This window comes from Miscanthus floridulus, chromosome 17 (genome assembly GCF_019320115.1).
Source record: "Miscanthus floridulus cultivar M001 chromosome 17, ASM1932011v1, whole genome shotgun sequence".
Classification (NCBI taxonomy): Eukaryota; Viridiplantae; Streptophyta; class Magnoliopsida; order Poales; family Poaceae; genus Miscanthus; species Miscanthus floridulus.
The window spans coordinates 85,045,444-85,069,058 of NC_089596.1; the positions used below are offsets into that span (position 1 = coordinate 85,045,444).

General features: G+C 48.3%; 3 protein-coding genes across 3 annotated transcripts; 1 reads left to right on the plus strand and 2 right to left on the minus strand.

Annotated features, from left to right (window-relative positions):
- Positions 1 to 764: 764 nt before the first annotated feature.
- Positions 765 to 7,021, plus strand: LOC136514958 (uncharacterized). The gene is made up of 2 exons (XM_066508656.1): positions 765 to 788; positions 6,512 to 7,021. The coding sequence occupies exons 1-2, from the start codon at positions 765 to 767 to the stop codon at positions 7,019 to 7,021; spliced, it is 534 nt and encodes a 177-aa protein (XP_066364753.1).
- Positions 7,022 to 14,242: 7,221 nt separating this feature from the next.
- LOC136517167 (WRKY transcription factor WRKY24-like) lies at positions 14,243 to 17,067 on the minus strand. The gene is made up of 5 exons (XM_066510691.1): positions 16,734 to 17,067; positions 16,383 to 16,598; positions 15,384 to 16,003; positions 15,114 to 15,284; positions 14,243 to 15,018 (listed from the first exon to the last, which is right to left on the minus strand). The coding sequence occupies exons 1-5, from the start codon at positions 16,995 to 16,997 to the stop codon at positions 14,577 to 14,579; spliced, it is 1,713 nt and encodes a 570-aa protein (XP_066366788.1). The 5' UTR covers positions 16,998 to 17,067; the 3' UTR covers positions 14,243 to 14,576.
- Positions 17,068 to 19,625: 2,558 nt separating this feature from the next.
- Positions 19,626 to 22,906, minus strand: LOC136516329 (uncharacterized). The gene is made up of 2 exons (XM_066509693.1): positions 22,663 to 22,906; positions 19,626 to 21,707 (listed from the first exon to the last, which is right to left on the minus strand). Exon 2 carries the CDS (start codon positions 21,529 to 21,531, stop codon positions 19,831 to 19,833), a length of 1,701 nt encoding a protein of 566 aa, XP_066365790.1. The 5' UTR covers positions 21,532 to 21,707; positions 22,663 to 22,906; the 3' UTR covers positions 19,626 to 19,830.
- Positions 22,907 to 23,615: the final 709 nt, after the last annotated feature.

Sequence of the window (23,615 nt, forward strand, 5' to 3'; positions counted from 1 at the left end):
TGCATAATGCGAGGGCATGTTGTACCCATATGAGTTACATAGTTAGAGCAGCATGCATCCAGTCATAGTATGGGGTTTGATTCTAAGACGAATTAAAACACATGACGTGATGGTCGAATGAATCTCCGAGTTGCGGGTTGTCCGAACGACCATACAACAAGTTGTACATTCCATTACAACACATATTTGCTAGTTTATATAAATGACGTACTATACCACAATAAATAATTGTACCACCAATTTTCCAATAAATTTACAAAAAGAACAAGGGGTTATCCTCTGATTCCAAAACCCTGTTTTTTTTTAAATTCTTTTGTATTCGCACATGAATACATCGAAACAAAATTATGCTAATCATTAAATCAATTGTCTCAACATAACAAGAAAACAAAACTTTTACTAGTACTTCAAGTTTTCAAGCGTCCATACTGCTGTCATCCATTGGCCTGCTGTAAACCGTGCGCCATAATGTAACGGTTCACGAGAAAAAGAAATGTGTACCCATTGCATTACCCACTTGAACATCCATGCACCATGATGGGTACTTGGATAGGCCGCCCGGCAAAACAGCTCTATATAAAACCCGTAGCCTTTCTCCGTGCCATCAGCTCCTCGTAACTCCCTCTCCCTGCCTAGCCAACAAGGCCAAAGAGAAAGCCAGGAGCCAGAGCTAGCCAGCGACCGGCATCTTCCTCCCCCTGTCGGCACGAGCACGACGCACCAACAAGCAGCAGCCGGCGCCGGGAAGGAGAACGAAGTGGGTAATGGGGAACAGCCTTCGGTGCTGCCTGGCTGTTAGGATAGCTGAGCAGGGGATGGGGAAAAGGAGGACAGAATTAGGAAGGAGAAGCAGAGCACGGGATTGAGTTCAGACGAATGATTATAGATTGGTCTGTTTCCGGTTTATACATCTCTGCCTTCTGTGAGCGTATGGTTCCCCATATATACATCCGGTTTACCGGTGGCCTGTTCCAGCAGCACAGCTGCTTCTAGACCTAGGAATCAAGCCCATTGAGGCCCAGTAGTACGAGTACTTGGAAGCTTAACACGCTCACTCTTCCTCTGTGCTGATGTCGAACGATGCACCGCTGATGGGCCGTCTTCAGGCGCTGCCGGTACAGTAGGAGCTGCCCTGACACTCCCTCCCCCTTTAGGACCTGCTTGACCCCAAGCAGGAGCATTGGGGAACCGTTGCTTGAGAGGCTCGAGATCTTCCCATGTAGCTAATGATGGATGAAGGCCAGACCATTTGATGAGGCCCTGCAGAACCACAGCAGAGGAATCGCTAGAAGAAACACGGCGCTGAAGGACTTGTTCAGGAACCTGGAATCCAGTCAGCGAGGGTGGAAGTTCAGCCACTTGATGCTTAACTGGTAATGCCTGCTTCAATTGTGATACATGGAAAACTGGATGGATTTGTGAAGTTGGAGGAAGAAGGAGTCGGTATGCTACTGAACCAACTCGAGCTGCAACCTGGAAAGGACCAAAGAACTTGAACGACAGCTTTTGATTTGCACGAGGGGCCACAGAAGACTGGACATACGGTTGCAACTTGAGATAGACCCAATCACCAATCTGAAAAGTTCTTTCCGATCTCTTTTTGTCAGCTTGTTCTTTCATACGACGCTGAGCACGTAACAGATGTTGCTTGATCAAGTTTTGCATGACCAGTTTGTCTTCCAGCCAGTCAGTGAGCTCAACAGATGGGCATGCATCAATAGCATCAATGCCAAAATATCGAGGAGAATAGCCATAGAGGACTTCAAATGGTGAACGATCCTGGGCCGAGTGCCAACTAGAGTTATACCAAAACTCAGCAAGATGAAGCCACTCAAACCATTTGACTGGAGTAGCATGAACAAAACAGCGAAGAAAAGTTTCCATACATTGATTCACGCGCTCTGTTTGGCCATCCGTTTGCGGATGGTAGGCGGAGCTCATCTTCAGCTGGACATCCGCGAGCTTGAACAATTCTTGCCATAGAGTACTTAGAAATATTTTATCACGGTCGGAAATGATGGAAGATGGTAAACCGTGAAGGCGGTAGACTTGCTGCATAAAGAGCTTAGCCACGCCCAGTGCTGTGAATGGATGCTTAAGGGCAAGAAAATGACTGAATTTGGAGAAGCGATCCACTATGACCAAGATACAATTGTACCCATGAGACTGTGGAAGGCCTTCAACAAAGTCCATGGAGATAGACTGCCATGCAGAGGACGGTACAGGGAGTGGTTGCAGCAGGCCTGGATAGCGAGACCGATCAGGTTTTGACTGCTGGCAAGTAGGACAAGTGGTGACGAAGTTATGCACATCAGATTTCAGTCCGGTCCAGGCAAACAATTGACGAACGCGATGACATGTAACCGGAACACCTGAATGGCCACCAACTGCTGATGTATGCAGAGCCTGTATCACTTGAACTTGCAGCTTCTTGTTGTTACCAAGCCAGATGCGGTCTTTGTAGCGGAGAAGCCCATTCTGAAGGGTGAAATTGGGCACTGCAGAAGGGTCCACAGCCAGTTGTGCTATATAAAGCTGTGCTTGAGGATCAGAAGAGTAGCCGACCACAATTTCAGCACACCATTGTGGAATGGCAGAAGAAACGGCAAAACAAGACTCTGGGACATGTGGTCGGCGAGATAAAGCATCAGCTACACGATTGTCAGCCCTTTCTTGTAGATAATGCGATATTGTAACCCAAGAAGCTTGGTAAAAACTTTCTGCTGCCAAACTGTATTCAAGCGCTGTTCATTGAGATGTATCAAGCTCTTCTGATCTGTAAAAATGAGGAACTCAGCAAGCTGTAAATAGGATCTCCATTGCTCTACTGCCAATAAGATGGCCATGTACTCCTTCTCATATGTGGACAGACCTTGAGTACGTGGACCCAACGGTTTACTGATGAATGCCAAGGGATGTCCCTGCTGCAAAAGAACAGCACCGACACCATTGTTAGAGGCATCCGTTTCAATCGTAAATGGTTTAGTAAAGTCTGGAATAGCCAGGACTGGGGCCGAGCTCATGGCTTGCTTCAAGGTATCAAAAGCTAGCTGATGATCAGATGTCCAAACAAAATAGGTGCCCTTTTTCAGCAAGTTAGTCAATGGCTTGACAATGACAGCAAAGTGTCGGATAAACTTCCTGTAAAAACCAGCCAAACCCAGGAAACTGCGAAGTTCACTCACATTAGAGGGGGTTGGCCATGTAACAATGGCTGCCACCTTAGCAGGATCTGTGGCAATGGCCTCGGAGCTGATAATGTGGCCAAGATATGACAGCTTTTGTTGAGCAAAGCAACACTTAGATAACTTGATGTGCCAATGCTCTGACTGTAGAAGTTCAAACACCTTTCTGAGATCAATCAAATGCTGCTCATAAGTTGGACTAAAAACTAAAATGTCATCAAAGAAGACTATCACACATTTGCGAAGAAGGGGTGCCAAAGTCAAATTCATGGCCTGCTGGAAAGTGTTTGGAGCTCCAGTGAGACCAAACGCCATGACCTTAAACTCAAAGTGGCCGGAGTGAGTGGAAAATGATGTCTTATGTTCCTCACCCTTCTTGAGTCTGACTTGATGATAGCCAGCATACAGATCCAAGATAGAAAACCAGCGAGCTCCAGACAATTCATCCATGAGTTGGTCAAAAACAGGAATAGGAAAAGTGCCCTTGACTGTAAGATCATTCAAGTATCGATAGTCAACACAAAAACGCCAAGATCCATCCTTCTTTCGCACCAACAGCACTGGAGATGAAAAGGCAGAGCTGCTGGGCTGGATGAGACCTTGCTGAAGCATTTGGGAGACTTGGGCTTCTATTTCATCTTTAAGTGCTGGTGGATATCGATAGGGCCTGATGTTGACTGGTCGAGCTCCTTGAACCAATGGAATGGAATGGTCATATGGCCGGATTGGAGGAAGCTCAGAAGGTGGCTCACACACTGATGTAAAATCCTGCAGGAGCTGTACTATATCAGCAGGTAACTGGGATGCCTCACGAATAGGTGGAATCCCTGACTGAACTGACAACAGCTGAAAAACCATGTCAGAAGATTGCAATTCAGGGGAACCATGCAATACCACAGTGGAAATGCCCATAGGAATCTGCATCCACTTGTTCCTCCAATCCACCCTCATTGGACTGAACTTCTCTAGCCAATCCATTCCAACAACAATATCATAAGTGCTTAATGGCAGGAGTTTCAGGGAATGAGTGAAAGAATGAGCAGCCATAGACCAACAACAGTTCTCAGCAATAGTAGAACACTGTAAAATATCACCATTGGCAACCTGGACTCTATAACTGGCTGGACTCAAGGCAACCGACTGTAGCTTATCAGCAACATGAGTACTGAGAAAGGAAGTAGTACTACCGGAATCAATAAGAACAACAATGGGTATATCCTGAATGAAGCCAGCAAACTGCATTGTGCGAGGACCAGCCACTCCAGAAATAGATTCTTGCGAAATGACAAGGAACATGTGCTCTTCGGCTGGTGACACATCATCAGGTTCAGTACTGGCATCAGTGAGGGCAAAGAGTTCCAGTACCTCTTGCATGGCATGTAGTCGAACAGTAGCTGCACACTTGTGATCACGCGACCATTTCTCGGCACACTTATCACAGAGACCGCGGGCTCGACGATAATTGCGGAGCGCTCGGAGCTTGTCTTCAGCTGTCTTGGCATTGGTCGGTGTAGTGAAGCCAGCATCATCAGGTTTGGAATTGCGATCGCCTGCTCCCGGTGGAGGAGGGAGAGGGTACGTAGTCCTGAATGACGGTCGGTGATAAGAAGCCTGATCACGCCGACCGTCCTTACGCTTGGAAGGATCGGCCACCTCTTCCTGTAACAGAGCCAAGGTATACGCAGTATCCAAATTTTGGGGTCGCTGAACCACAATAACAGAACGAATATCGTCACGCAAACCATCAACGAAACGAGTCGTATAGTATATCATGTCAATGTTTGGGTTATAGGCTTTGAGCTGATCGATCAATTCAGAGAAACGTTCGACATAATCGAGGACAGTGGACTCTTGGTGAATATGGAACATACGACGGATCAGAATTTGGTGTTGATCACGGCCAAAGCGCTCATGTAGCATGCGGCAAAAAGTGGGCCAATCAAGTGATTTCAGGTGGGGTTCGATAGATTGGATCCACCGAGCGGCAGTATCCTTGAATTGTTGTTTGGCGATTTTAAGCCAGAGGTGGGACTCAACTTGGTACATATCAAAGTAATCCTCAGCATTGGAAATCCACAGCCGAACGTTCTCGCCGTGGAAGGTGGGAAAGGGAAACTTAGGTAAGCGATCGGGCGGCCAGGTATGGGGGTCAGGAGGTTTGTTACGCGCGGTATACAGATCATAAGCAGTACCATGGAATTGAGGGATGGAGTTCGTACCATTGGCCGGGGAATGAGTGAGGGTGGTGACAACCCCGAACTCATTCTCCCGTGGGGGTGTGTCGACGCCGTGCCCGCTGGGCCGAGCAGCCATTTCGACAGCAGATGGGCGCTTGTCGGTCTGCTCAACACCTGGTGGATACGCAATCAGGCCCGGAGCAGAAGAAGATTGCTCGACGATGGACCGATCCCATGCCTTGTTCAGCTTCAGAACCTTCAGGCGCATATCGTCGAGCACTCCTGCAGCATCCTGGCGCCACTCCTCTAGGCCGCCCGTTACCTTCTCGATGATCTTCAGACGACCGTCGTGGCGGTGCTCGGACTCATTGAGGATGTTGTCGATGCGGGCCTCCGAGTCAGCGATGCGGCCGTCGAGGCGAGTCTCCGATTCGATGATGCGTTGCTCCACCGAGTGCTCGGCATCTGCAAAACGCCGATCTAAGATCTGCGTCTGCTCCTTGAAAAGGCGCTGGAGCTCCGCCATCAGCTGTTGGCCTTCGGGACTCATGGCTCCCAACTTCCTGGTGGATCGGGTGTAGTGGAGGTGAGGTGGTGGTGGAGGTGGGGGTGGTGGTGGGGAACTCGCCAGATCGAAGAGATTCTCCACAAATCGTCGAACGGGCCGTCGGAATTACAGCAGTTCGCCGGGGCGCAGCAGCTCACTGACCACCGGAAAACTCGAACCAACCAACAGCGTTTGTTCAGGCGATCGATGGCAGTGAATCTCAGGCGATCGGGATCGACTCGTCTCTGATACCAGGTTTGTTAGGATAGCTGAGCAGGGGATGGGGAAAAGGAGGACAGAATTAGGAAGGAGAAGCAGAGCACGGGATTGAGTTCAGACGAATGATTATAGATTGGTCTGTTTCCGGTTCATACATCTCTGCCTTCTGTGAGCGTATGGTTCCCCATATATACATCCGGTTTACCGGTGGCCTGTTCCAGCAGCACAGCTGCTTTAGACCTAGGAATCAAGCCCATTGAAGCTCAGTAGTACGAGTACTTGGAAGCTTAACACGCTCACTCTTCCTCTGTGCTGATGTCGAACGCTGCACCGCTGATGGGCCGTCTTCAGGCGCTGCCGGTACAGTAGGAGCTGCCCTGACACTGGCATGCATGCTTCCCTGCGGCGCGCTGGACGTGGTCCGCGTGGTGCACCTCAGCGGGCACGTCGACGAGTTCAGCTGCCCGCTCGCCGCGGGCGACGTCCTCGCCGCGCACCCGAACCACGCGCTCACCGACGCGTGGTCCGCCGGTGCGTCCCGGAAGATCGTCATCCTGTCGCCCGACTCCGAGCTCAAGCGCGGCCGCATCTACTTCCTCATCCCCTCCGCCGCGTGCTCCGCGCCGGCCGCCGCCGAGATGAAGAAGAAGCGCAGCAAGAGCCGCGGCAACAGCAATAAGAAGGCGCACGGCCACGGCCACCGGAAGCGCGGCGGTGCCTCTGTGGCGGCGGCGTCGCTGAGCACGTCGGAGCAGGACAACTACCTGCGGGAGCTCCTGTCGGAGAAGTGGGAGGTGAGCCTGAGCCACCACCGGCGGCGGCGGTGCGGCGCCCGCCCCGGCGTGTGGTGGCCGCGGCTGGAGAGCATAGCGGAGGAGCCGTCGTCAGAGTAGCTCTGATTGTTCACGAGTTCTTCTCGCCATTTCTTTGTCCGCCTTTCTCAATCTTCCGATGTGCATACCAGGAATCAGCAACCGGTGAGGAAGCGTTTTGGGTTCTCTGTTCTCTCTCGCGGCGCGTTCGATCGATGGTCTCCCTGTCTGTGTGTAAGCATCTTCAGGGCAGGGCTGCTTCAGCGCTCTTTGCCTCGGAAGTCGAGTGGAAACTGGAGAGAGAACAAAACACAGAGCGATTGTAAGATCCAAGCCAATCTGTACAAACAGAATTAGTTTGAGTTCATCTGGCTTTTGTTTATCTGCAAGTTGCTTGGCATTGTTGAGTTGTTGTGCGCTTGTGCTCTGTATTTTCGTTTTTCGCTGGGAGTGCGGGAGGCCAGGAGTGCCGCACTACTACTCGCCGCCGTGACGCCGTGGAAGATGACCTCCGGTCAAACCTAAGGCCCCCATGCCATGCTGTCCTGTTGCACTAGGCCTCAAACCGTGCATCTGCTTCTGCACTGCACTGTTACCGGCGGCGACGTGTCGACGGCAGCACCGCAGCAGCGATGGATCCGAAATGTGCGACCGGTTTGTCCAGCAGCTGCCCGACCAGCTTTATGCCCGGTCAGTATTTCTTCTGACTTCATGAGCACGTGTTAATCCAGCATGGTCGCAAGTAAATTTTGACTCTCTTGTAGAACGAAGAAGATGCATGAACTGAGCACTTACAGCAATTTTCTTTTGAAAAAAAAACAATTGTAGCCAAACTGTTATGCCATGGCCTTGCTTTTAGAGTCAACCGTCCTCACAAGATGCGTTAAACCATATTCCAAAAAAAAAGCGTCGTTAAACCATAAAAGTTCTTTATTTACATACTCATGTCTCAAATTTATTGTGTCATTACTCCCTCCGTCTACAAAATAATACAATTCTCGCATTTCAAGAAGTCAAACAGTTTAAACTTTGACTGAATTTATATAAAAAAGTACTAACACTAATGATACAAAATAAATACCATTAGATTAGTTATAGAATATATTTTCATAATAAATTTATTTGGAGTTATAAATGCTAATATTATTTACTATAAACTTGATCAAACATGAGCTAGTTTGACCGACACGGTTCACATAATTGCATTCTTTTACGGGTGGAGGGAGTACGAGACATTAAGACATAATACAAAAATCACCCCATCAATTTACATCTAAATTACCCAAAGTACCATTATGATGGATAATCTAAGTAACCCCTTAATTTTACATTTAAATTCCAGCTTCTACAAATATTTGAATAATCTAACCCTCAATTCAGCATCTAAAATTACCAATATCTTCTATTATAAAAAAATATTTATATAATCACTAATTTATTTTTCTAAATTACCCACTTTTTACTAATAGTAATATATATAAAAAGTAACCAATGTAAACAAACTTGTTGTACCATTATGTAAACCAAGTATACATTCATGTATATATGATAAATATATATTTTATATTTCGCCAATCCTAAAAATGTTCTCTTAACAACTCCTATATGTAAGGTGTGATTTTAGATAAATTTATACATTTTAATCAAAACATTATGACATAGCAAATGGAGGAGGTTAACATAGATTGAGGTGGCTATGGTCTCCCCAATAGTTGAGATTCATTTAGAGTAAAAACAAATGATTTTTAGGCTTAAATATAATCTTTTTGAGGTAAGTATTGTTGGTTTTTTCTAGATCTTACTTCAAGTTGTATCGGAAATCATAAGCGCTGTGGTGTAGGCTTAAATGTCTATTCATGCCATTTTGGTAATTCAAAGTCTAATCTACGATCTTAAATACTTATTTTTAATGATGTTTCAAATGAGAGTTTTGAATAAATGGTACAATAAGAACACGAGTTTTAGCTTAACTTTAGAAGAAAAAATATAGAACTAATAAGATTGAAATTTGAATGACAAGACTTATAGTCATGACATGATAAGACACGTGCTACAATATGACCACCAAAACTCAAAATTTTTAATTAAACGCATATTGAAAATATATGGAGAAAAATGAATATAGACGGCGAAGAAAAAAATACAGAATAATTGATAAGTTTATCCCAACCAAATAAACATTAGAGTATCTACACATGTATTGTGTTAGAAAATGAAGACACACACAAGCAGTGATAATAACTTTTATTAATGTAGGTATTACAAGAGCTTCATTGATCCTAATCTATGCAGAAACATAGTTTGATTTACTAGTAACTGTCGATGTTTCACCACCGATAGCCTGCCACGGAGGTACCCGGAGCAGTTTGTTCGGGCTTCCGCGTATGCAGAATTTGACGGTAAACGCAAGAGACAGTCGATTTATTCTGGTTCGGGCCCTCGACCGTGATCGAGTAATAGTCCTACGTCCAGTCGGCGTTAGCCTTTGCGTTGGATTAATTGTGAAGTGTTGTGTTGTTCTAACTCTCTTCTGCTGGACCTCCATCTAAGGAGCCCTGCCCTCCTTTATATAATCAGGAGGTCAGAGTCCTAGTTGGTTTACAATGTAGAATTCTAGTAGGATTACAGGGTGGTATTACTATTAGGATTACATGCGAGGAATCCTAATCAAACTAGATCTCCTCTCTTCCTTGCGGTGTATCCCGTGGGTCCCGCATCGACAAGCCCCTGAGCACTTCATGGTTGAACTCTGGAAGCCTTGTTTTGTTCCTCCAGGTCTTGCCGAGCAGGAACAAGCGTCGCCCGAGTGCTTTCTTGAGTGAAATCATGTAGCGCTTCTTGGGATCTTCGGGTGGTGTATGCTTTTTTGAAGAAAAAGTACTCCCATCGTGTAGCCCCTGAGCCTCTTGCTGTTTGGAACAAGGAGCTGGAGGGTATTGTCTTGAAATTGCTCTGATTCTTCGTCAAAAGGCTCCCGAGTATATACCTAGGTTCTTTATAAAAAAGAACTCGGATATAGATTGGTCCAGGTTCTTTTTGTCGTGAGGCCTTGAAGTGGTCTGTCTTGAAGAAGTCTTCTTGGTGACGTGCGCTTTTTCAAAGAAAAAAGTGCACTCACTGAGTGTAGCCCCCGAGCCTCTTGCTATTTGGAACAAAAAGTTGGAGGGTCTTGAATCTGAGTTGTTCAAAGAACTAAAAACCTCTTCTGAGGATATGTAGGATCTTGCAGACATTCTCAAGGGTGTATCCAAGTATCCCGCGAACTGCAGTAGGCTATCCATATACCATTGCAAGTCAACATAGCCGCGCCACCGAGTACTTTCCATAATTAGCTTGCGTGCTTGATGTCTTCTTGCATGCTGCTGCATGTCATGCCTCCTTTGTTTCGCTTGAGTAATGAAAGTACATATAAATATGCACGTGCAACCTCATATTCGTGCTCATCTTGCTGAGGCAAAATCTTCTCGTTCGACCATGATTTGATCCGAGCAAGGCAACCTAGATAATCCGTCAAAAGGCTTCGGGTGGGCAGTCCCCTCACCGGAGACCCCGTATCACCCCCACCTTAGAATTGACAAATCACCGCAACAAGGTCGACCTTAGCTGTTGAGTAGTTGATCATCCCAACAGAGTAGTCGATCACCGCGGCCGAGTAGTTGGACGTCCTGGCGACTTGTAGAGCAGCAACCGAGTAAGACAGCGCGGGGCGTGTGTCTCACCCAACGAAGTAGTGGCCAAGTAAGGCAGCCAGCGGTGGGCGAGCTCCTTATTTGATGACGTGGTCCAGAAAATAGTTCCCTTTCCGGCGAGTAGGTTTCACGGATTAAGGTCTCAGCAACCCAGGTAAATCAACTGTAGTAGAGCCGCGGAGACATATGGATAATATCCAGAGATGATGATTAAAGAATATTTGAAAAAATATTAAACCATGATTTAGCTTGATTGATGGCCGCGTGGTAGAATCAGCGCGCGATCCTGACATTTTGCGTTCAGGAGACCCTAGAGGTTGTAGCCCCCGAGCATCAACTTGCGAGTACTTGGACATGAGCTGTTGAGTAGTTGGTCACCGCAGCCAAAGTAGTCAGAAACTGTGACGAGTAGTTAGACAACTAGCTTGTATCAGCCATTTTGCTTTTTGGTTTGGGTGTTAGCTTATTAACTACCCTCATCGGTGGGCTCAAGCATCTTTTCAGCTCTTTTGCTCTTGGCCGGTATGCTCAGGCATAATTTCAGCCATTTTGCTTTTTGGTTCGGGTGTTAGCTTATTAGCTACCCTCATCGGCGGGCTCAAGCATCTTTTTAGCTCTTTTGCTCTCGGTCGGTATGCTCAGGCATAATTTCAGCCATTTTGCTTTTTGGTTCGGGTGTTAGCTTATTAGCTACCCTCATCGGCGGGCTCAAGCATCTTTTCAGCTCTTTTGCTCTCGGCCGGTATGCTTAGTGAAAACAACTTAGGAAGATTCGTAATAAGACATCTGTTGTCGAGGAACACCATCTTTATTGATCATGAATGTTGATCTCTTGTGGCTTGTATATATATTCTTCCTTGAGTTATTTTCATGCGTAGAATCTTCCTAGTTGGCTGATGTGTCATATATTGTTGACTTCTTTTTCATCTTCAGTTATCAACTTGTATGCGTCAGCTGTCGATGTTTCGATGATTTGCTTGTCCGGGTTGTCTCGGTTGTTTCTATCCGGGAACCTTTCTCATGTCTTCTCCTCTGCAGTAATAATCTTTTCTACTGTGCATCTGAATTCTTTATTGTTTCTCGGATTTTCTTTGCAGAAGTCCTGAAATTGCCACCTAGCCATGATTCCATGAGAGAAAGCTTCGATTACTTCTCATTCGGTGATGTCACGTACTTGAGCACGTAGTTCGCCAAATCGTCGATAGTAATCTCTGAGACTTTCACCCCCTTTCTGCTTGAGTCCTTTTAATTCTGCGTGGGTGATGGGGTGCGTAATGATACCCGCGAAATTTTCACAGAAAACTCTTTGCAAGTTCTCCCAATTTCTCATTGACCGTGGATTTAATTTGTCGAACCATTGGAGGGGTATGGTTTCTAGGGCCATGGGAAAGAACAAGGTCTTGATGTCATCGTCTCCTCCGGCTAGTTCAATTGACTGCGAGTAAATCCTGAGCCACTGCCTTGGTTCGGTCTTGCCATCATATTTAGAGTGGTTGGACGGCTTGAACTTATGAGGTAGTCGTATTGAAGCAAGTCTGTTCGCAAAACAGGGGAATCTATCGTGCGTTCCGACTTCTTTGTATTCTGATTCGGCACCTCATTCCTGCCAACTGTCGTTTTGGTGAGAGTAGTTCTGTGGGGATGTCTGAATGGGTGCTTCGCTTCTGATCTTCCTTGGTTGTTCGACTTGGTAGTTTTGACTATGGTCCCTTCTACTTTCTCTATTGTGACTCCCACTTGGTCCAAGTCTCTCGAAAGCGGACCTCCTTTGATTTTAATCTTCCTTCCTATGAGATATTGACCTGGCAGGTAGTCTTGAGCGGGTCCTTTCATCATGCGTCCTTAGGGCTGCTAACCGGAGAAGGTCCCGGAGCTATTCCTATTTTTCACTGGGAAGTGATGTCGCTCCGAGTTCTTCTAGTGCTTCTCGGATCCTATTGTGGGGTGTATTCACCGTGCGTCTTTCTTCGACTTCTTGTTCTGATTTTCTTCTATTGTACTCAGCCAGATCTGACTCATATCTGATCCAAGCTTCCTTGCGCTGCCTAGCACGGCGTTGGCGTCCTTGTTTTAATTTATTTCTTCTTTCTCTGGCTTGCCTCTGACTCTCGGTCTCACCATCGTGCCTCTGGATAAAGGGTGATATGTTGGACTCAGATTCGTCCGATGACCTGATGTCGGGTGCTTCTGGGGGGACCAGATGTGATCGATGATGGCGAACCATGAATACTTCTCGTGTGTGAATTGTTCTGTTATTGGTGTTGGTTTCCACACTGTCGGAGTTGTTGATGACTTTAGTAGAGGCTTCAAGGTCGCAGATCGAGTCTCCTTCTTGGTAGGGTAGAATTGCCGTCATCGTCGTGCCGACTAGTTGGGTACCGCTGTCTTTAGGAACAGAACCTGGCCAGTGAACGATGCAGTCTTGAGATGTTATAGTCAGTACGAGACCTTCTTGAGCTCCTTTTAGTGGCATTCTAAGCACCGGATCGAGGGATCCTTCGGGCCGTGCCTGATAAGATTTTGCCATGTTGTGGAGTCCGAACGGAAAAGGACCCGACTTCTTGGAAAGACTCTGAGTGTATTCCGAGTTGTTTTCTTGATGGGCCGAGGCCGCGTACCGGAGCCCTGTCGGAAAAGAACTCGGTTTCTCGAAAGAACTCGGTAGAGATTCCATCTCGGATGCGGAGCCTGAGTTTGAGTCGGATGCGGAAATCCGCGAAATCTGAGTTGGATCAGATATCATGAGCTACGCGAATCTTCCGGCGATTTGATCTGTCGTAGTAGCCGAAATAGAAAGGTTTTTATGGTGATCCGAATCTTTGAGGAGACGGCCTTGAAGCTTGCCGTTGTCGTCCGCCTCGCAGATCCATGAACCGAAGATGAAGGTTGATCCCGTCGAGAAGATCATGTTGTTGAGGTCCGTCGAGCTCTCAGATGCAAATTCGTCGAAAGCCCCTACCTGGCGCGCAACTGTCGATGTTTCACCACCGATAGCCTGCCACGGGGGTACCCGGGGCAGTTTGTTCGGGCTTCAGTGTATGCAGAACTCGACGGTAAATGCAAGAGACAGTCGATTTATCCTGGTTCGGGCCCTCGACCGTGATCGAGTAATAGCCCTATGTCCAGTCGACATTAGCCTTTGCGTTGGATTAATTGTGAAGTGTTGTGTTGTTCTAACTCTCTTCTGCTGGACCTCCATCTAAGGAGACCTGCCCTCCTTTATATAGTCAGGAGGCCAGAGTCATAGTTGGTTTACAATGTAGAGTCCTAGTAGGATTACAGAGTGGTATTACTACTAGGATTACATGGGAGGAATCCTAATCAAACAAGATCTCCTCTCTTCCTTGCGGTGTATCCCGTGGGTCCCGCATCGACAGTAACACTAGAAATAAAAAAGGTACACCAAATCATGATAAAAAGGCATAATGTATTTTTCAAAAATAAGTTAAGATGTCACTATCACTAAAAAAACTTAACTTAAAACTTTTTTCTAGAGAAAAACAAGAAAAATCTTACTAAGGGTTAGGCTAGAAATGAAACACCGAACCAAGAAATAGTTTAGATAGTTATCGAGACACCGGTCAAACTTGGAGTAATTTTGACTGTACTAAGATACATGAACTGAACACATTATCTATTACTCGTAAGATCTAAGCACTTACAACAAATTTCTTTTGAAAAAAAATGCAGTCAAAATGCTGAAAAATCATTTGCCATGGCCGTGCTTCCTGCGCGGCTACAGCAATAATGTGGTGTCCTAACGTTTCTTGTACATGTTACAGAAGGCTACCCCTGCAGTCTACAGATGATGCCCGCAAAGTTGGGGCCTCCAAACAAATCAACAAACCACTATAGATAGTGTACATAATTTGCGTCGAGTCAAAAAGAATCACAAGTGCGAGCATGTCTTGCCAATCGATGTGGCAGTGAGTGAGTGGTTCATCCGGTCAGAACAGGAGCGGCTGCTCGAAAAACGACATGTCGTCTCGTGGCTCGTCCTTGGCGTAGTACATCGCCTCGTTCGTCTGCTGCTGGTGCTGGTGGTGGCTCGTGTAAGAGTACGCCGTGCCCACCGCCGCGTCGCCGAACCCGGACAAGGCGAAGCCGCTCTCCGCGGCCTGGATCGGCGCGCCGTGGCCGCCGCTGGCCCCGAAGCCGAACCCATCGGCGGTCCGTACGAGGCCGCCCTGCTGGTAGCTCCCGGCCTGCTGCGGCATCTGATGCGCCGCCAGCGCGGCGCGGTGGTAGAGCGAGGCGCTGCCGCGCGCCGGGGGCACGTCGTGGTTGTGCTTGCCCTCGTACGTGGTGACCACCGCGCGCGTGTCGTGGCACGCGCGCTCCACGTGCTTCCGCACCGGGCACCCTGCCGTCGTGCACTTGTAGTAGCTCCTGCTCGACACAAGACGTGCATACATGTGGTGAGCTCACGCTAGCTTTCCTTCGTCGCGGCAGTAGCACGTGGTAAACAGCGTAGTTGTACGTACCTCGGGTTCGGGTTGCCCTTGACGACCTTCTGCCCGTACTTGCGCCACCGGTAGCCGTCGTCCAGGACGTCGATGTCGCTCATGGTTTGCACGACGACCCTCGGCTCCCGCACCGTCCGGTTGTTGCCGGCCACCGACACCCCTGCATCGCCGTCGCCACCATCTTTCCTCCTGGACGGAAGCGTAGCACGTTAACACCCATATATAGCCTTCTGCTCTAATCACACAACACGAAGACAACAGAACAGAAGAGAAACTTCGGTGACTCACCATCTCTTGGAGTCGGGTTCATCGTCGTCGAGATCGTCGGTGCCGAAGTTACTGGCCAGCCGCGAGCTCACGCCGTTGATCTCATCGTCGCCGCCGAAGGACCCCGACGAGTTCTCGGGCGTCGCCACGGGCGTGCCGGACAGCGCGCCGAAGGAATGCTCGGGCACCGCGTCGCCGCCGCTCTGCAGCACGTACGACGCGGCCGCCAGCGCCGAGCTGGCGCTCCGGCCGCGGGTGCTCTGCGGCTTCGGGTGGTTGTGCGTGCCCTTGTACACGATCTCCGTGACCTGCCCGTCCGGCGACCGCTCCACCTTCTTCTTGGTGGGGCAGCCCGGGAAGCTGCACTTGTAGTAGCTGCGCGGGTTCTCGCTCCCCTTCATCTGCTTCTGCCCGTACTTGCGCCAGTTGTACCCGTCGTCCGACGACGGGCGGTTGCTCTGGCTCTGCTCGCGGAAGCCGGATACCGCCGGCCCGGGAGCCGCGCTGTAGCCGCCGTTCCCGAGCATGTTGTTGTCAGGCTGCGCCGCCGCCGGTGCCTCGAATTGCGCAGTCGGTTCCTGGTAGGTCCATGGCTGCTGCAGCTGCATCTCGCCGCCGTTGAACGAGTCTCCTACTCGTCCCTATATATAACAGGGCAACGCTATTATTAGACATCAAATACTCTACTCTTGAGAATTGCTAGACATTGACTATTGTGGATTAGTGCTATAGTATATTTGTGATCAGTAAGGAGATCGAATGCGACAGTTGAACCATGCATGCATAAGATCAACATCTGTCGTCATGCGAGATGTCCAAGTTTCCAAATAAAGTTTTTAAAAAAACATGTCAGCATCTTAAAACAGGACAGACGTAGTACTACTCCAGTACTACAGGGGCTACAAGCTACCGGCAACTGCTGCTAGAGACGAATGCGTGGACTTTCTTGATTGGAGTTTGCTTGCTGCTTCTATATTCAGATATTCTACCGTGAAGTACTAGTTCATGTTAAACGCTTACCAATGGCGGCATCAGCACGGATGACTGCGGAAGAAAGGACGCCGTGTGCGCGGCACCGGTCATCGTCGACGTCGCCGGTGCAGACGCCGCCGTCTGGAACGTGAAGTCGGTGTACTGCCGCTGCTCGGCCTTTACGCTGCCGCCTAGGTTCTCCGACGTCCCCATCCAGTTGAAGGGCTCTGACGGGATCGCGCCAGTCGTCGGAGACGGGAATAGCTGAAACAACAGGAAAAACCTTCGCGTTAGCCACGGACAGGTAGCAAACACATGCTCGACGGTCGACGCAACAACGGAACGTTCATGCATGCACGCACGCCGGCGGCAGCGGTGGCTCCGTACGTGCTAACTTACGCTGGGAGTGAGGAGGATCGGCGAGTCGAGGATGCCGGAGAACGCGTGGAGGTACGACGCCGGCGACGCCGGCGGGTGCGACAGCGGGAGGGAAGGCGGGGTCATGGCCTTGAACTTGGACAGCCCGACTCCCCCGTTGTCCGCTCCGCTAGAATCTGGACCACCGCCTAGGAAGTTGGCGAAGGAGGTGGTCGGGAACGAGAGCGCAACCGGTCCAGAGTTAGCCGCCAGCGTTCCGCCGAAGCTCCCCGGCGTCGAGGTCATCGCAGGCGAGGAGGGTCGGAGGCTGCCGGAGAGGGAGACAAGACTAAGGGAACGAAGCAGCCGGGCCGGGCGGGCGTATAGGAAGGATGGTGATCTCGAGACCGACCGGCTGCGGCCTATATAGACGTTTGAAAGTTTGACCGTTGACCGGTCAGCGCCCCCCGGGCGTCTCTGACTGGCGGCTGCGCGGCCACACTTTCCCGCTCGAAGATCCTCACCCACCAATGGGGGATGGGAGCGCGTCCTGCCGCCTACGTGGCGGCCCTGCGGGCCCCGTTGCTGGCCGGTGCGGGTCGGCGCGCGCCAGCGGGAGTAGCGGTCGTGGATGTTTTCTTTGACCTGCTCAAGGTCCGGGGCAGCGATGGGGGTTAGGGACTTAATCGCACCGTGCTGATCGGATTAGTTTACGCGAGGGTGAATCAGAGCGTATTATGCAGCGGGTGAGCGCGCCGAATGGGAGGACTGCCCTGCGTAGCAAACCGTCGACCGTCGTAGATAAAGTGAGCTCGGTGTTTTTTTTTAGAATTCGATTTGCAGCTGAAATTTCCACTGCTCTCATGCTCTGATTGGCAAAATGGGTCGTGATCGATCTTGGAATCGATTGAACGGTTCTGCAGCTGTTTTTTTGCCCCGTTTATTCAGGTACTGGCGTACTGCAAAGAAAGAAACTCAGTGGCTCGCTTGACTGGGCTTAAGGGGGTGTTTGATTCGGCTACTAAAATTTAGGAGATGTGTCGGGGGATGTTGCACGGGATGTTCGGATACTAATAAAAAAACAAATTACATAACCCGTCAGTACTCTACGGCACAAAATTTTTTAAGCCTAATTAATCCATCATTAGCACATGTTTACTGTAGCAAAACATTGTCAAATCATGGACTAATTAGGCTCAAAAGATTCGTCTCGCAAATTAGTCACAAACTATGTAATTAGTCTATATTTAATACTCTATACATATGTCAAATATCCGATGGGACAGCGACTAAAAGTTAGGAGGGGCAACCAAACACCCCTAGATAACTACGAGACTTCGTAAGTTTTGACAACAAGCATGCGATGCGTGCAGACAAAATTAGCTTCAAACGTACCAGATCTCGGCAAACAGATCTCAAAACAGGCTGACGTCGTAGCTAAGGTCTGTGACCAAAAAAAAAAAAACGATCGAGTCCATGGTCTCCATCACGACAGATCAGTTAAAGCCCCGAAGGACAGCAGCAGAAGGGCGTTAATGACTGAAGTAGGGACGGGACACGGGACCCCGACACTTCGCAGCAGCGCTACGAAAAGAACCTACCGTGCTCGAAGCGTTTCGTTCGACCAAAAACGGACGGACGGACCGCCCGTCGCCGCGCGCGAGGCACGTGCGAGACCGACCTGCGCGCCGTGGCAATGGCAAGTCGCACGCACGGGCACGGGACGCGGACGCGGACGCGGCTTCGTTTACGTTTACTCGCGCGAGTGAATCGAGTCGAGTCGGTTCAGACCCGAACGGCAGGCAGGCAGCTCGGCACGGAACGGAACACATGTGATTCTCTCTTCTCGAGTCGACGCCTCGCACGGTACGCTCGCCTGGTCGAAGATGGACGGACGGTAAAGCCATGCAAGGAGTAGGCGTTCCGTTCGTGCCAACACAAAACTTTCTGAGAAATTGCCTCTCAAGTGGAGGCAGGCAACGCGTAATGGTAAGAGCTGTGCTCCATGCATGGCTCTTGCTTGGGAGGAACAGGGAAATGGAAGAGGAGACGCTGTGGCTGTGCTTACTTGAACGGAGAACCGGTCGTCATGGATCCATTGTAGTATACTTATGATCTTCTGCTGGTCATGATGCACTCTGAAAACCATGTTCTACCACAAGCATACCTTTCATTGACTTAGGGTACGGGGATGAGAGTAATTTATAATAACTCAATTTTTTTCCCTCTCAGAGAAAAAAAAAATGCAGCACATCAGATGACGGTATGGACTATTGGTGCTGAACGCTTCAAGCATACTCTGTTCATCCCAGATCAGAAAAATTGCCATTGAGCAAGAGATTCCTCAGGCAAGTCATGCTAGTAAAATAGAGAAAATTTTAAAGTTCTCGCAAGAAAACAAAGCATTCGATCATCGATTAGTAGACTAATTCGTCATTAACAATGACAGCTATTGATCTAATCTGCTCTAAAGTAAACAACTTTGCCATTAAAAATGTAAAACCCACCAAAGATCATATACCAGATTCCAGGTGACGATTTTGCTATGAATCAAATACTTCCCTTCGGAACTAAAATGCAAGCAGATGACGATGAAACGGGTGGCGGTGTTGAACTCGTCAAGAAATATATCCTGTGCATATCCCCTAGACGAATACTTTGCTACTGGACCAGGAACTGAAACTGTCATGCTGAGAAGAAATAGGTATAGCAGGACAGGAGAGAAGAGAGACCACTTGAACACTACAATAAAGGGAGATGTCGTGATCACTGAAGAAGGCTTATCCCAGAATCTATAAAGTTTCACGATGAGAGTATGGTGGAATGAATGTGCATGTAAACAAAGGCCGAGACAACAAGCATTGCTGGAATTGCTGCGATAAATGGACAGACTATCAGCAGCAGCACACTCCTGTTATCATGAGCACATCAACAGATGCTGAACAGCAAATGAGAGATCTATACAATAATTGCACCTCATATCAAAAGCAACCGTGCATGATGGAGCTGAAATGCACAACAGAACTGGACAGTCTATACATTTCTTAAGAATAAGAAAGCGTAACAGCACAGGAATTTTCTGCCGAGGATGTATTTCCTTTACAAAAAATATACATATCTCATAGGACCGGTAACTGCTTCACTGGATAACCCCCGTGCCATGATCTGGTCCACCTTCTCTCTGAAGAACAGATGGAGCTGGTGCCTTCATCACCCTATCACCCATTGTCGGTGAACCACCCTGAGGCGAGGAACCAGATGACCTGCGTGGGGCTGACGGGCTCTCCAGGATAAAGATCGATGGACTAGCATTGCCGCTCCTGTATGGCGAACTTGGACTTGACTTGAAAAGGGCCAAACCATCTTCACGCTGCAATGGGGACATCATTACGCGGGGGGGTTCGCCAGTTACTTGCCCTATGTGTGACTTGTCCTCTGTGATATCGTAGTAATCTGTGGTCCTGACTTCCTGAGCAAGTGAGCATGAGCAGCAGAACAACCACTGGAAACAATCCGATGCATCCGGGTTGTGGCAGCAGAAGTTGTTTTCAGGCAGGTTGAATCTCTTCCTCATCTGAATTCTCCAGAAGCCACCATACAGTAAACCAAAAAAGCACAGGAAAAGTCCAGTGAGCACCAATGCCACTTGAAGGGATTCATTGTCAACATTCCCAGCTGCGAGGACGAAGATAAAAAATGGAGCCAGGCAAAAGAGCAGAAACGTTGCAATGTGGACATACATGTTACCAAATCCAAGCCTCTGCATATTCCAGCCAAAGACACAGCAACTGCAGAAAAGTGACAAGTACGCAATAGATATCTGGTCCCAGAAATCCATTAGTCCGCCAACCCACTGAGGCCTTCTCTCCACAAAACGGCGTTCATCACTCTGAATGAAAGAGTATCTCCTCTCAAATGACTTAATCCGTGAAGTTGGCCTGCCACTCTCAGTTGAGGTGACATCGATTTGTGCTTCTTGATCGATAGCTGCATGTTCTGTATCATAGTCCTTCCCAAGAGGGCTGATGATATTGTACAGACCAGCGAATGCTGCAGCCCCAATTGCAACAGAAATAGTGAGGCCAACACCGATAGGAGGCCGTTGAGATCTGCGGTACCCTAGGTTTAGACCACACAGGGCATACTGAGCAAAGCAGTTCAAATTAAGAAGGATTACAACCACCATCATGTGCATCCACTCATTAGGTTTATATGTTCCATTTTTGCAATATATCTTCCTAAGCCTTAAAATGTCCTTCTGCTCCCATCGACAAAGAAGCACAAAGTTGTAGATCCGTTGTGGGTGTTGATAAAGGCACATAAGCGTGAATAATGCATTCAGGATTTGGTTGTTCACTTCAAACCAGGTGTCTCTTTGTGATTTGCTAGGCAAAACACGATTCAGCATTCCAGTCATAACAAGAAAGAGAATTGCACCAGATACAGCAACAACAGCAATCCAAACAAAAAGGGCCATGTTCATAGGCTCTTTTATCCAATTCTTGGCCATCAGCCACAGCTGTTCCCAATTAATCCTCCTGATAAACTGGAAATGCTCATGGCTAACATGGTTGTCCGAATGGATCGAACGTGAGAACTCATCCCGTTGAAGTGCGATCTGTTGAAACTTGAACGAAGGGGAGGAACCAAACTTCTTTAACTGGTGGCCAGTACAAAGGCGATTCCAGAAATTCCTAAACCCACTCCACCGCTTTCCAGGTTGTGAAACACCCTGAGTAGCAAGAGTGTTGACGCCTGTTGCGCTTGGAACATTGTCCGAAGCTGTTGACTCTACTGGTTGAATGTCAGCTTTGAGATTTCCATTACCATTATAGGCCATTTTGTTCAGCTGGAGATGTGGAGTTGTGGAGTGTCCGATTACAAATACAATTCGACCCCTTTCCACAGGGTAAGGCACCCTATTTAACACTCAGACTGGAAGTGCCATTTTCCACAGGAATGATTGCTCTCTTGTATATACGCAGAATGCACATACATACTACTGGCTAACCATTTCTGCAAAAAACAAGAACCAGTCCAAAAGAAAGGAAATGACAGTTACTAAAAGCCATTTAGAACGAACTCATAACTTACACAGAAATAGTGAAATGACAAGGCTAAGGAAGAAGGAAAGAAATTGAAGTTTCAGAGGGGGTGGGGGAGGGGAGGAACCAGGTATGCTTGTGCCATATCACAAATGAAACCTTGTTGATAGAACTAATGAAACAATGCAAAAAATTAAGACAAACTTTAATAATTATAAAAGCATATCTCCAAAGTATTATGTAAAACAATTCTGGTTCCAGAGTTGTGCAATCCATGTTTGTTGATTACTAACTTGTTATCCTGGAAAAAGTAGTCACATTAATTAATTTCACAAAATGCCCGGTTATTTCTACCCAGTTCAGATATTTTCAGCGATCCCAGCAATTAAGTTCACAAAATGCCCGGCTCTGACTTCCATGCTTAACTAAACATTATCAGGCCACTCAAACAGAGTTATATCGATCAACCACAGGTGTGCTGTGTACAGAACTGAAAACGCGTTCAGATATTTACCTCTAGAGAAAGAAATAGAGGATGGCCTAGGACCAACTACATCTTAATCGTTACATGCTTGATGATCTACCATTTATGACGTCAGTATCGAACTCAGTTGACTTGAATCTGCTGCGAAGCAGACACCAAAGGATCCCATGAAATCCAAACTGATTTCTAGACAGATTTATGTACTACCACTACTAGTACTAATGTAAAATGGTGTTTGGAAACAGCACACGCAAAAGAGGAGGTATCTACTAAATCGACCGATTGGCATCTACCTCAACAAAGAATCCATGAAATTCCTGCGGGGATGAAGCAGGCAACAAGCCAAGAGGTCGCTATATTGTTGAGTAAGCGATCCATCGATTATCCATCAGGAGCAGCAGCGCTCAAGGAGGGTAAGTAAGGAGGAGGAGGGAGCGCTTACCTGCGAGCCGCAGCCGGTGCCCGGAGTGGCGCGCAAGCAAAGGCCGGGATCCCTGCCTTCCCCAGCCGCCGCCGCCAGCGAAGCCCAAGCCCAAGGGCGGATTGGAATTTGGGGGAGGAAAGGAGACGCTCCAGCAGCCGCAGAGGCATCTGTTGGGGGTGCCGCCGTTTGCGAACAGCGTGGGAGCGCGACGAGTCAACGTGGCCGCGGGGAAAGTCAGATTCCTCAATCCGCGTTGCGTTCCGCCAACCCCCACTGGCCACAAGGCTAACGGCTTAGGGCCCTTTTGGAATAGAAAAGAGTATTTTTCACAGGCAAAAGAAATCTCCTTACTCTGTTTTTTCACAGGCCATAGCGTTTTTTCAATAGAAAAAAAAGCAAGATAATTCCTACATTTTGAACACCTGTTCTCATGTATTCCTACGTTTTCCCACCATATCTATTCTTTTTTGTGTGTTTTTTGTTTCTTTATTTACTTTATTATCTTCCTCCGAAACACACGCGGTTCCACTTGGTCGCTGGCCTACCGGGCTATATCGGCCATTCCGCCACGTTGAGGGCAGGCGGGTAGCGTGCGGGGTAACGGGCTAACGGTGAAAAAGCCCGCTTATCTATCTTCGTGCCATCGCCGTCTCACTCAGTCACAATCTCTCTCACCCCTTGCCTAGCGCGGCTGGTGGCAACGGTTGCAGCCTTGCAGGGACAGAGCGTCGCCGCGGTTCCCAGTTCCCACCGCGACAGAGCCACAAATTTCTTCAGATTTTCTGAAGACCTTGGGGATGGGATCATCAGATCATGGGAGTCAGAGCCTTAGAGGTCACAGGCGAGGCAAAATTGCTGATTTGCTGTGCTCGTCTAGATCCCTTTAGTTCTTTGTCTTGTTTGACGAATGCGGTGTTCTGGCTCGTGTTTTCGACGACGACGACAACAACAAAAATACGCTGGCTTCTCGT

Bases quoted from the DNA above. Each gene is read 5' to 3' on its own strand.
- LOC136517167 (XM_066510691.1), bottom strand. From the start codon at position 16,997: ATGACCTCGACGCCGGGGAGCTTCGGCGGAACGCTGGCGGCTAACTCT. The intron at 16,004-16,382 runs GTAAGCGTTTAA...TGTTATATATAG, and splicing joins CCGTGCTGATGCCGCCATTG to GGACGAGTAGGAGACTCGTT. The intron at 15,285-15,383 runs GTGAGTCACCGA...GCTTCCGTCCAG, and splicing joins GAACCCGACTCCAAGAGATG to GAGGAAAGATGGTGGCGACG.
- LOC136514958 (XM_066508656.1), top strand. From the start codon at position 765: ATGGGGAACAGCCTTCGGTGCTGC. The intron at 789-6,511 runs CTGGCTGTTAGG...GCTGCCCTGACA, and splicing joins GGAACAGCCTTCGGTGCTGC to CTGGCATGCATGCTTCCCTG.
- LOC136516329 (XM_066509693.1), bottom strand. From the start codon at position 21,531: ATGGCCTATAATGGTAATGGAAATCTCAAAGCTGACATTCAACCAGTA.